Below are 12,895 nucleotides of genomic sequence, written 5' to 3'. Positions count from 1 at the left end.
AGAGTATATTTCCTTTTTTTAAATAATTACATTAGTTTGCATCCTTTGCGTAAGATCAGTCATATTTTACAGTGCATTTTACAGTAAAAGTACCATTTAAATCAGAATTAAATTACTACAACAATAAGTATTTACTGTGTTGGTGTTACCACACGATTGGTCTAATACATTACTGAATAATTGTGTAATTTAACTAAAAACAGCTAGTTTTATGACTGCCAGTTAAATTTGCCCCTTTATGCACTAAAAACCGATGACTGTTTCAGCACCTGGTAAATTAACTGCAAACAGATTAAAAACAGAAGCTGAAAAACATAATCAGGGAATAATAAACAGCAGGACAATAATAAATGGAGGTTAATGGCTAAATTTGTTGGCTAATGAGACTTTTCACAATCACTTAGAAATGTGCGTGTAAGGCGGCATGAGCTGTTCACTCCTGAACTGTCTCCTTAAAAGAGATTCATTTTGACCAGCAGGCACAAAATTAGGCTGGAACTGTCCAAGGTGCTGGCCTTTCATCTGCAGTCCTCACCTCATCTGTCTCAAGACACCCAATTTAAAGAGAATCATTTCGAGGGGGAAAATAGGATCATGGAGCACTTGTGTTAACGTGAGTCTCTTCAGGCAGAAATTCTTAATTTCTACCCCAAAAAATGAGGCAGGAAGATCAATTATCATGTGGGAGTATAAATCTATTTAATGTAAGGAGCAGGATGACCTGAGTACAAAGTAAATACGGTGAGAAAATGGTATCAAAATGCATTTAAATCTGCACTTGGTGAGAAACACTGAATGTCTGGAATCTAATTTAATTTTCATTAATATTTCAAATGTGTAATGCACTGTGACAAACACACACACAGAGACACGTACATTCATACATTTAAGAATTATGTAAATAGCATATTCACATTGCACGATGCATCGTTTCTTATCAAGACTTTTCACCACTCCACCATTTGGGAAAAAAATAGGCACTTAGACCAAAAATATATACATCTACTTAGTGCACTTTAATGTAAGACACTACATTTGGAAGAAAAGTGCAGATCCAAGACAAGATACTTAGACAAAATGCTGATGAAGGCATTAAAGTACTTTGCATTGGATATAGCTGGAAGCACAGTGAAATACATCATTAACAAGTAAAGTGAGGAATAACTATATATCTCACTGTAATTAAAAAAAATGGATGTCAATGGCAGCCTATTACACCTCATCTGAAGAGCATCCTTGGACATTTAGTAGCATGATTATAGTTTAGTGAAACCCAAACTGAACTTTGGGCTCCACTGGTGATCTTGGTGGCAAAAGCATCAGGTTTGAGCATATTTCTGTGTAACAGGGTTAAAATTATATCGATTTTTACTAAGAAATTCAAACAATAAATGTCGTTTTGGAATTTTATTTCAAAACGGTCTTTTTTTGGAGATTTATTTCCACATATGAATGAGGCCTGAAACCGATCTGAGAATAACGGAATACATGTGCTTTTATATCCGATCTGTCATATCCAATCTGTGCCACGTGGGAGGAAAACAAATCTGAATTGGGTCACTTGAACCATGTAATGTAAATGCGGTCTAATATTCTCACATATAACCATGGCTATATGCTGTAATACATACTAAAGTAAAAGAGTCAAATAGGAATGTTTTCCCGGCCCTAGATACAGAAAACAGTTACATCATTCACATATGGTTGTCTGTTATAGAAACAATGTCAATGTTTATAGTGGCCTCTTTACAACAGAAACATTAGAGAAGGGGCAACTTAGTTCTTGGAGGGCCAAAGCCCTGCTGAGTTTAGCTTCAACCTTAATTAAATGAACCTGATCCAGCTAATCAAGTCCTTCAGGCTTATTTGAAATCTGCAGTATTGGAGCAGTTGGAACTAAACTCTGGGAGCTGAGTTTGACACCCCTGCCATAGGGGGCATTTACACCACACCGTTTTCAACAAAAAAACGAAAAACTTGGCCAATGGCCATTCATTTACACTACAATGGCATTTTGGGAGATTGAAAACACATAATTTTGAAAACTGGTTTCAAAGTGCAAGTTTTTGAAACCGATATTGTTATCGTCTCCGTGTAAACTAAGTGAATATTTAATTACTACTATAGTAATTTCTCGCTAGAGATGACATCAAAAGTGGAAACCGTTGGTCAAAAACAGGCAATCGAACCAAGTGTGAAAGCGCCCTTAAAATGCATTCACTTTTGTAGAAGGATTTGATAGTGCTTCAGAAAAGAGCAAACCACTACATAAGTAGCTGTATTTCCTGTTCTTTAGGCATGGAACTTTGACCTTTTTATTTCTTGGATGTAATTAGGTTAACCTTTTGGATACTATATTTGGACCCCAAAAGACTTATTAACTCCCCAGCATTAGACTGTCTCTCGCTCTCTCACAGGTCTGGGCCGAGTAGCCAATCTCCCGTCCAGTCAAGGAATTCATTACAGGTCAAAACAACCTAGCGCTCTTTGAAACAGTGCCCATTACTCTTTGCTAGACATTTTAGGAGGTCTTACTTGCATGAAAGAACACAACCGCTCTTGGGAATCTCTGCAGATCTAGGTCCAGCAGAGTGGGCTTTGCCCCTTTGAACCGCCGCCGAGTCAGCTTCCCTTACCCAATTTTTCATGTTATCCACATAAATAGAAACAGTCAAACTGAACTGGGGTCCGGTGATAAATTCTCAAAGACCTACTTGTCTAAATCCAGTTGTTGGCATTTGGTCAGACGTAGGCGTTAAAAGGGGACTTTACAAATATCTTTGTTTGATTCGAGAGCCAAATATGCTAATGGTTTGGGAGTCTAAAAACAGGCTCTTCACAATTTAGATTAATATTGAATATAGAAGAGCACATATTTCGCACTCGTTACGTCTCTCAAGCTAAACAGCTTTTGACTGCTGTTTATATTCTGACTCAGCTTGTTCCAATTGTTCATGACAGGCTCTCACAAAGCAATGAAAACCCAAAGCTAAAGTTAGTCAAGCAAACAAGCCATCCAATGAGACATAATTTCAAGTCTAATACGGGTAAGAGATTATCAAGGTCGCACAAGCTAAGCTAAAAGCTTCCCGCTCTCCCACACGTTAGCTAGCGTTTAACCATAGTGAGTCATAGGTGGCCAATCTCACAGTACTCCGAAGCACAGCCCGTTTGTGTTTGTGTGCAGCCAGCCATTCTTGTTTTTTGATAACCCTTTCAAACGGATAGCGTCGTATTAATAGGCACCCAGCAATGTGGCAGCTCCTGCGTTTATATATTTATATCTGCGCACAAAAGCAAGCCGCCGTCTGTCCCTATTGATTTATAGCATTATGGGCAAAAATTGCTTTGTTTGAACCTTTTCTGACCTCGTGGCCACTCTGTGATGCATCTTTAAACGCTCACTTCCTCTGTTCATGACCTGTCGCTTATACGTTCCGCTGTCAAATCACAGTTGTTTAGCTTATCTCAACCCCTCCCTAGTAAGAGGGGCCCGTTTGGAAATAAACTGAGACTTTTGCGGCTACAATAACACAAAAGCGTACATGACTGCAATGCTAATGCAGCGATAAGAGGGGATGTTCAGATTTACAGAGGAGAGACAGATGCTGAATTTGGATCCTCTTGCATATCAATGGAGATGCTGCAAGTGGAGCGTTTAAAATATGCCATTAATGGCATTCCTCCAATTAGGTATCAAGCCCAGAATCAATGGCACTGGATTGAAATAATTGCAAAAAGTATGCAAATACCAACGCTATGGATCGAGGATCCTGCGGGAATTGGTTATCCTCGCCGGTCGGAATGGGAAACAGTCTGTGTTCATTATGATTAACCTTTTAGGGTCATTCCGCGTTAAAAGCGCAGTCAGCTACGGCCTGTCTGATGTAAGGTAACAGGGCAGATGTACAACAACCTCCATTATCATTGAAAAGGCTGTTCTATATTTAAGCAGTAACATCATAGCCATAAGGGCCTTATTGCTTTCATTTGAGTGAGTGAGTGAGTGAGTGTAAACTGTGTGCAGTGATATAAAGAGTCCAAAAGTCTGAGACCATTAACAGTATATTTATATTGAAGTTATACTATAATATCATATAAGTACTCCGAAGTACCGACGTATGAATGAAAGGTTTAATCCAAATCAAGAGTTTAGTATGTCCTCCTTTTTTTACTGACAGCTGCATTCAAGCTGCACAAAGTCCACAAGTGCAAAACTTCCATAAGTTCAAAAGAGCAAGAACATCTGACCTTTTGTAGAAAGTATTTCACATGATCAGATGTCACAGATGACCTCGAAATATTGCATATTTTACATCTAAACTTTTCATTGTATTAAATTTAGTCACTCATATTTGATTTAAGTGAAATTAAAAACAAACAAATTTTCAGTGCGGTTTCAAACTCCACACTACCTAGATGAAGATGTTGTTTCACATCATAGCCGATATTTGTGTATTTCATCACATCTGAAATGTAATATTGAACAATCAGCATCCATTAAATAAACTATAGTCATATTAATTGAATTAACCACAATTCAAATATTTAAATCATTACCATTGATTTAGGGGTAAACTGTTAAGAAATACGTTTTTTCCCACTGACACTGGTTGAGCGCCCAATTCATTAAAGCAATTATGCAAATCAGGTAACGAAGCAAGCATTCCCATAAAATCTATGCTCTTGGCAATCCCGATCCTCTGGAGTGTTAGGTTGTGGATGATGGAGTCTGTGATTTACTGTGATCGACTGGATTTTGGATATATAACATTTCATGATCTATAGAAATTGTGAATGCCTCTAAAATAAAATTCCTTTAGTTTTCCACGAATGGTAATATTGTTAATTGCACCAGGCAAAATAACTCTTTTACAAAGGAGTTTGTGAATAAGGCTCAAACTATAAGCCCAATTTACATAGAAAGGAGGTGCGTTAGTGCAGAAGAGAATGACAGTAAATATGGGTGGATAGTCAAGACGCAGGCTCATGCCAAAATTACTAGTTAAATTGCACCAAAACCCAGTTTTCCAAATGTTTATTCTACATATGGCATTTGTAATGCCAGGTGGAACGTAAAAGAACCGTCATCATCTTCACAAACACGAGTGAATGTCTTTTCAGGCGAAGCAATCGACCAGAGGAGAGAAATAATTTGACTCTGAATGTGGATGTGATTCAGCAGTGAGTCAGTAACATGCAAACACAAACCATGGCTAATCCCCAGTTAGACCTATTTTAAGTGGTATCTGTGAGAGACACAAGTCTCCTCCTTGTTTAATGAGGTGGTTTTGAGCAGAAGAGGCATTTGGAGCCATGCAACATATACCAAAGAACCAACATCTGATCAGCGTTAATCTCGCCAAACGAAATTACTTGCAAAAATGTTCGTTGATGAGGGATTTCTTGATTGTTAACCAGGCAAAAACTATGGGGACTAGTTAAAAACATACTGAGTAACAGTGGACTAATAATGTTTTAGAACAAGAGAAATGTAGAAAGAATCAACCTAATCCAAAGAACAATGTTCTATATTGGCATCATCAATGGTTGCAAGAACCTTTAACATCCATGGAACCTTTCCAATGTAAAAAAAAAAAGGTTCTATAGTAGAAAAAGTTTCTTCAGATTATTAAAATGTTCATTACAATAAGAAAAAAAATGGTTATTTAAAGAACTGTTCTCTGAAAGGTTCTGTGAGGAACCAAAAATGGATCTTCTTTGGTATTGTTTCTTAAATGGTGGGTCACGACCTAAAAGTGGGTGGCAAGACCGTTTTGAGGGGGGTCGCGGAGTGTGTATATAAAGAGACAAAACAAAAAAAGTTGTTCTAAAAGTCACCCTAAATAAAAGTAATTCAAGTTACACAAACACAATACTAGTCTACAAGCAGTCTGCTCAATGAACAAATGCACAACTTAACCAAAACTAAGTCATATCCATGTAAATATGCTGCTGACTATTCATGTTTAACTTGAACGTATGCACCGTTTTCAAAATGTGAATTATTTTATAAGTAAAATTCTATTTTCATTTACTAAAACTGTCATTTCAGAGAGAGTACCATCAACAAAATAAATAACGACATGAGAAATTATTGAACGTTTTCATCAAAACACAAACTGTAACTGTCTTGACTTTATGAAAAATGACTATTCAAAATTGAAACAGCATCTGTTGCTATACAGACTGATCTTTTTTGGTTAAATAACATGATCATTTTTCTCATGTCTGTGAAATCAAATACTCTGCAATATAGATGATTTCATTTGTTAGTTCTGTGCATTATGACTCTGAGAATGTACTGACATTTGACGCAGTACATGTTGTAATTTCCTCTCTTTCCTGGCAGCGTTTTTTAAGGGCCCAGTAATTGAACCTCAGGAGGCTAACTTGCAGAAGCTTAGAGGTGTTTTTAATAACTGCACTTACACAATCTTTTAATGCCTCTAAAACCACCTAGTGACTTCCTGTTAGCAGGTCAGAGGAAGAGAAACACTCACTAACCACTGCAGTATAAACAACACAAATGTGCACCAAGTGTACGCTTCAAGAATCGCAGATTTATCTAGACGACACATTTGTATTTGACAGATACTATAAATCTGCAGAACTGAACTCATTTATCTAAACATGCCAAAGAGGAAATGGACTGATACCGATCAGCAAGCATCAAGTGTAGTATTGCTTCACTTACTAAGCCAAGTAATTACCAAATGCCATGATGTTGAATCAGCTTTTTTTGTTGTTTCAAACATCACAGCATGATAGTTTTTAAGAAATTAATATTAAATTAGAAAAATAAATAAAAAATGAAAATGAAAGAAATAGTACAGTATATAGTGGGAAACACTTTACAATAAGGTCTCATTTGTTAACATTAGTTTGTGTATTACCGTTTTTTTCAATCGCTAACAAGCGCTTACCCATACTTCAGATACTTTTTCTAAACTCTTAACACAGACTCACACCTACAAAACACAATTGGCCAAATGGTTAATTTTCTTCTCAAAAACACATTTTGTTAAATATATACTAACTCTTCATTTCAAAATAGAACACATCTTTCTCTGCACACACTAACTTTACCAAAACACTGAAAATCTGTCTCAAAATGAAATTATTCTGTCCAAAGAATAGCACTTGTTTTCACTTCACATGGTACATGCAGTCAATCAAAGTACACCAGGTTTCAAAATACTGGCTATTGTTGACATTACAAAAACTGCATAGACTGTTATGTTTCAGTTTTACAGGTATTTGCATGCAAAACATGCAATCCAACCTTTTTACACTAAATTTCTTGGTTGGGAACTGTATGTCCACATGTACAGTAATGTTCACATTCAAAATCATTCTAGTAAAAAGCAAATCAGTTTTTTTCCCTTATACTGTTTACAACAGGAGGTACAGTAGAAACACGGTATGATAGAACACAAAAAGTTTTACAGTATTGCTTACAAAAAAAAGCACAAAATTACTGTATCTAATCTCTGCGATCTTCAGGGTTAGGCCACATGTTTTCATCAAATGTTGCACTTCTGCACCTCTCACTGCATCTCTCACTGCACCTCTCACTGCACCTCTCACTGCATCTCTCACTGCACCTCTCACTGCATCTCTCACTGCTCCTGCACCTCTCACTGCATCTCTCACTGCATCTCTCACTGCATCTCTCACTGCTCCTGCACCTCTCACTGCATCTCTCACTGCATCTCTCACTGCTCCTGCACCTCTCACTGCATCTCTCACTGCATCTCTCACTGCATCTCTCACTGCTCCTGCACCTCTCACTGCATCTCTCACTGCATCTCTCACTGCATCTCTCACTGCTCCTGCACCTCTCACTGCATCTCTCACTGCATCTCTCACTGCTCCTGCACCTCTCACTGCATCTCTCACTGCATCTCTCACTGCTCCTGCACCTCTCACTGCATCTCTCACTGCATCTCTCACTGCATCTCTTACTGCACCTCTCACTGCATCTCTCACTGCATCTCTCACTGCATCTCTCATTGCACCTCTCACTGCATCTCTCACTGCATCTCTCACTGCTCCTGCACCTCTCACTGCATCTCTCACTGCATCTCTCACTGCTCCTGCACCTCTCACTGCATCTCTCACTGCTCCTGCACCTCTCACTGCATCTCTCACTGCATCTCTCACTGCTCCTGCACCTCTCACTGCATCTCTCACTGCTCCTGCACCTCTCACTGCATCTCTCACTGCTCCTGCACCTCTCACTGCATCTCTCACTGCATCTCTCACTGCTCCTGCACCTCTCACTGCATCTCTCACTGCATCTCTCACTGCTCCTGCACCTCTCACTGCATCTCTCACTGCTCCTGCACCTCTCACTGCATCTCTCACTGCATCTCTCACTGCTCCTGCACCTCTCACTGCATCTCTCACTAGGGGTGTAAATCGGGGCCTTCATGACGATTCGATACGATACCGATTTCTTAAGCCAACGATTCGATTATTTTCGATACTTCAAAATTCCCCACGATACGATTCGATTCGATACGATTAATACTCGATATTTTGAAATGATATCTATTAAGTTTCAAATAAATCAACAAAGAAATTTATATTTTGCCTTTTATTAAGAATACAGAAACAGTATTCTATTCACAGTGTGCATGTTGTGCTCAAAGCATTGCAAATAGAACAGCAAATGTAACAGTTACTGCATCTACAGTTACAATAAAGTGCCATCAGATAAATTGTAATAAGAACAAAATAAAAATAATTAAGTCTAATACTTACAGTGCAGGTCTACTATGGCCAATTAGCCTATTCACTGTTAAAACAAACAAACAAAGACTGACCTCTACAGCCTAAAGTTCAACGTTTTTTTTTTTTTGCATGTTTTGCATCTTATTTAGAGGTAATGGTCACACATCCTCTGCAGTAGATGAACTGCAAATAGAACAGTTACTCCACAAAATCAGTTAAAGTGCAATAATAACAAAAAGTAACAAAAGTCTAGGACATAAGCCTACAGCACATTCACTACAAAATAACAAAAATGCATTTGTATTTTAGAAGAATGAGGTATTTAGAAGCATGGCTCATGGCTTGAGCTATAGCAGGGGCCTTGCAAATAGAACAGTTACTCAAAACAGTTTAAGTGCAGTAAGAATCAAAAGTAACAAAAGTCTAGGACATAAGCCTAAAGCCCATTAATGGCAAAACAACCAAAAAACAAGGAGACTCTACAGTTCAATACTCTCAGTGGTGCACTTTGACAGATTCTTCTTCAAGAAAATCAACTGGTCCACATGCTCAGAAGACAATACACTACGCTCTGAACGCACAATGTCCCCTGCTGTACTAAATACACGTTCTGATGGTACACTTGTACCAGGAATGCATAAGTACGTCTTGGCCAGGTCTGCCAGGAGAGGAAACTCAGCCTGGTGAGCTCTCCACCAGTCTAACACCTTACCATCTAGGCTCAAAGATGCAACATCTCTGTACTTCCTAACTTCATCATGGGCTTGTTCTTTGGATGTTTTGCCTCTGACACTTGGGTCCTCAGTGCAGAAGGAGTCACCAAAAAGGTCCTCCAATACCTTTGATTTCTTGGAAACGGGGGGGCATTCTAGAATGGCACAGAAATAAAAAATAAGGCTTGATTATAGTTATGTGTTATATATATATATATATATATATATATATATATATATATATATATATATATATATATATATATATATATATAAAATTATATGTAAAGCATATATATATATATATATAATTATATGTAAAGCATATATATATATATATATATATATATATAGATAGATAGATAGATAGATAGATAGATAGATAGATAGATAGATAGATAGATAGATAAAAAGATATAGAAATATCAAGTATGTCTACAATGTATGAATACATACCTTTAGTGGTTTCTGCATCACACACCTCATTTAGCTCCAAAGAAATCTGGTGAGGAGAAGAGTGAGGAGGCTGGGCCTCTGGGGCTTCCTCAGGCTGGGCCTCTGACTGTAACACAGACAAACACATACACATAAAGGCAAAGTTATTATTAGTAATAGCTAGAGTACTCAATGGAACAACGGGTTCATCAGTATTACTATTTAACTACTTTTTAACTATTACTATTTAATAGTAATCACTATTAAATTGAATTAAACACCATCCATAACTAAATGAACCAAGATGAGAAACAACCTACCCTCTGTTCCTTCAGCTGTGCCGCTTCTTCCGCAAGATATTCAAAGGTTTGGTTTCTTCTCTCATCACCCAGGAAAGGAAGCTTTTTAAATCGGGGGTCCAAAGCAGCTGCTCGAAGTAAGAATGGTTCTTCGTCCACATATCGCCCTCTAAGATCTTCAGACATGAGTCGTTTCATGTCTTTGATTAAGGCGGAGTCATCCGGTACATATTCGAAATGCGCCAACAACTTTATTCGGAGAGGTGCGATGATGGACACAGTGGGTTGCTTCTCCTCGCACATCAGAGTGGTAGCAGACTTTAGCGGGGCTAGCAGACTCACCATTTGTTCGGCAGCCAAGAGATCACTTTCACTGAGTGTGTGCACGTCACACGAGCCTTTTCTGACTTTCTTGTCGAGAAGTGTTGCCATCACCGCAGCTTGTTGTTCAAGAAATCGCTCCAACATCTCGAAAGAACTATTCCATCGGGTTTTCACGTCTGCTTTGAGCTTGTGGTGTGGAAGCCCGAGCAAACCTTGCTTCTCCTTCAAAACAGTGGTCGCAACTGCGCTGCGGTGAAAAAAACTCACAATTCTCCTCACGCGCCCTAAAAGCCGTTCTGTGGCAGCAATCTTCAGGCCATCTTGTGTTGTCAGATTAAGCGTGTGCGCGAAGCACTTTATATGTGGTGATAAGCCTGCCTCTTCACCAGCTTTGATCATGTTAGAAGCGTTGTCGGTTACGAGAGCCGGTGCCTTGTCCAATATACCCCATTCTTCACACGCGCTTCTCAGAACCTGCCCGATATTAACTCCTGAATGAGTGTCTCCCAAAACACGAGTCTGTAAAACGTGGTTTTTCATTTGCCATTTGTTGTCAATGAAATGACACGTTACAGTGATATAGGACTCCGTTGTGCATGAAGTCCATCCATCTGAAGTTATAGCTACTCGCTCTGCACTCATCAGACCCTGAATAACTTCATCACAAACTTTGGTGTACAAGTTCGGAATATAGGACTCGCTAAAGTGTTGCCGTGAGGGGATGTTGTACCTCGGCTCAAGAACTTCAAGCAGGTATCTAAAGCCTTCGTTCTCTACGACGCTATAGGGCCTCATGTCTTTGCATATAAAAAACGCAATGCCTTTGGTGATGTTTTTTGCTCTTTTTGAAGTGCTCGACAACTTTGGAGCAAAAAACGTTGCCAGTGATTTGGCGGGCGTGGAAGCCTGTGTTCTTTCTTTAACGTTACACTCTGACTCGCCATCATCAATGCCATGGCGCCTTTTCAGGTGTGCGGATAGATTCGACGTATTGCCACAGTATCTTATCTCAGACTGACAGCCTTTCTCTTTGCAAACGGCAACATCTCTTACCACTGCTCCTCCATCGGTTTTCCTGAAGCCAAAATGCTTCCACACCCATGACTTGACGCCGACTGGAGTGTGTAACAATTCAGTTTCATTGCCAGCTCGCTGTGATGGTTCCATTGTTCTATAAAGTCAGACTCAACAATGTGTGTGAACGTGAAACGTAAGTAACGCGTGTGTGAAGTACAACAATAATGAGGTTAGCGCCACCCGCAGCTTAGGAGTAGGTTGCACGCACATGTCGGAGCGGATGCTGAAAATAGACAGGCGGCAAAATAAACACATTAATCGATTCTCTTGCGGACGCATCGATGCATTGAATCGTCGGCTGTATAATCGATGCATCGATGCGAATCGATTAATATTTACACCCCTATCTCTCACTGCATCTCTCACTGCTCCGGCATCTCTCACTGCATCTCTCACTGCATCTCTCACTGCTCCTGCACCTCTCACTGCATCTCTCACTGCATCTCTCACTGCTCCTGCACCTCTCACTGCATCTCTCACTGCTCCTGCACCTCTCACTGCATCTCTCACTGCATCTCTCACTGCATCTCTCACTGCACCTCTCACTGCATCTCTCACTGCATCTCTCACTGCATCTCTCACTGCACCTCTCACTGCATCTCTCACTGCATCTCTCACTGCTCCTGCACCTCTCACTGCATCTCTCACTGCATCTCTCACTGCTCCTGCACCTCTCACTGCATCTCTCACTGCATCTCTCACTGCTCCTGCATCTCTCACTGCACCTCTCACTGCATCTCTCACTGCATCTCTCACTGCACCTCTCACTGCATCTCTCACTGCATCTCTCACTGCACCTCTCACTGCATCTCTCACTGCACCTCTCACTGCATCTCTCACTGCATCTCTCACTGCACCTCTCACTGCATCTCTCACTGCATCTCTCACTGCTCCTGCATCTCTCACTGCACCTCTCACTGCATCTCTCACTGCATCTCTCACTGCTCCTGCATCTCTCACTGCACCTCTCACTGCATCTCTCACTGCATCTCTCACTGCATCTCTCACTGCACCTCTCACTGCTCCTGCTATTCTCCCTGGGCCCCTTGCTCTTACTCTTTCTCGTCCAGACATTACAGTGTTTGTCTTTTTCTGTTTCTGTTTCCAAAAACATCACTCCTCAAAGTCCTAATTACTGTATAAGTGTCAATGTAATAGAAAAAAATTGGGTAATTTTGGGTTGGCCCAATTTACCCAACATAAATCAGCTGTGTGTCAATTATTCAATTGTTTGTTTATTATTTTGCTGAGATATATTGTTTTTGAACTGATATAATTGCAGAAGCAGAGGTTTTTATACTGTATCTA

General features: G+C 39.6%; 1 protein-coding gene across 1 annotated transcript; it reads right to left on the bottom strand.

Annotated features, from left to right (window-relative positions):
• Positions 1-8,884: 8,884 nt before the first annotated feature.
• On the bottom strand, positions 8,885-11,677 carry LOC130072159 (E3 SUMO-protein ligase ZBED1-like). Its single transcript, XM_056237125.1, has 4 exons — positions 10,208-11,677; positions 9,909-10,014; positions 9,368-9,607; positions 8,885-8,922 (listed from the first exon to the last, which is right to left on the bottom strand). The coding sequence occupies exons 1-4, from the start codon at positions 11,675-11,677 to the stop codon at positions 8,885-8,887; spliced, it is 1,854 nt and encodes a 617-aa protein (XP_056093100.1).
• Positions 11,678-12,895: the final 1,218 nt, after the last annotated feature.

Source organism: Rhinichthys klamathensis, unplaced genomic scaffold (genome assembly GCF_029890125.1).
Source record: "Rhinichthys klamathensis goyatoka isolate OS25496 unplaced genomic scaffold, OSU_Roscu_1.1 h1tg000478l_1, whole genome shotgun sequence".
NCBI lineage: Eukaryota > Metazoa > Chordata > Actinopteri > Cypriniformes > Leuciscidae > Rhinichthys > Rhinichthys klamathensis.
Note: the sequence above shows the minus strand (reverse complement) of the source record. Positions and strands in the feature narration are given on the sequence as shown.

Coding starts and splice junctions, on each gene's coding strand:
- LOC130072159 (XM_056237125.1), bottom strand. CDS start 11,677: ATGGAACCATCACAGCGAGCTGGCAATGAAACTGAATTGTTACACACT. Junction 10,015..10,207: donor CACAGCTGAAGGAACAGAGG/GTAGGTTGTTTC, acceptor TCTGTGTTACAG/TCAGAGGCCCAGCCTGAGGA. Junction 8,923..9,367: donor GACGTACTTATGCATTCCTG/GTACAAGTGTAC, acceptor TTCTATTTGCAG/TTCATCTACTGCAGAGGATG.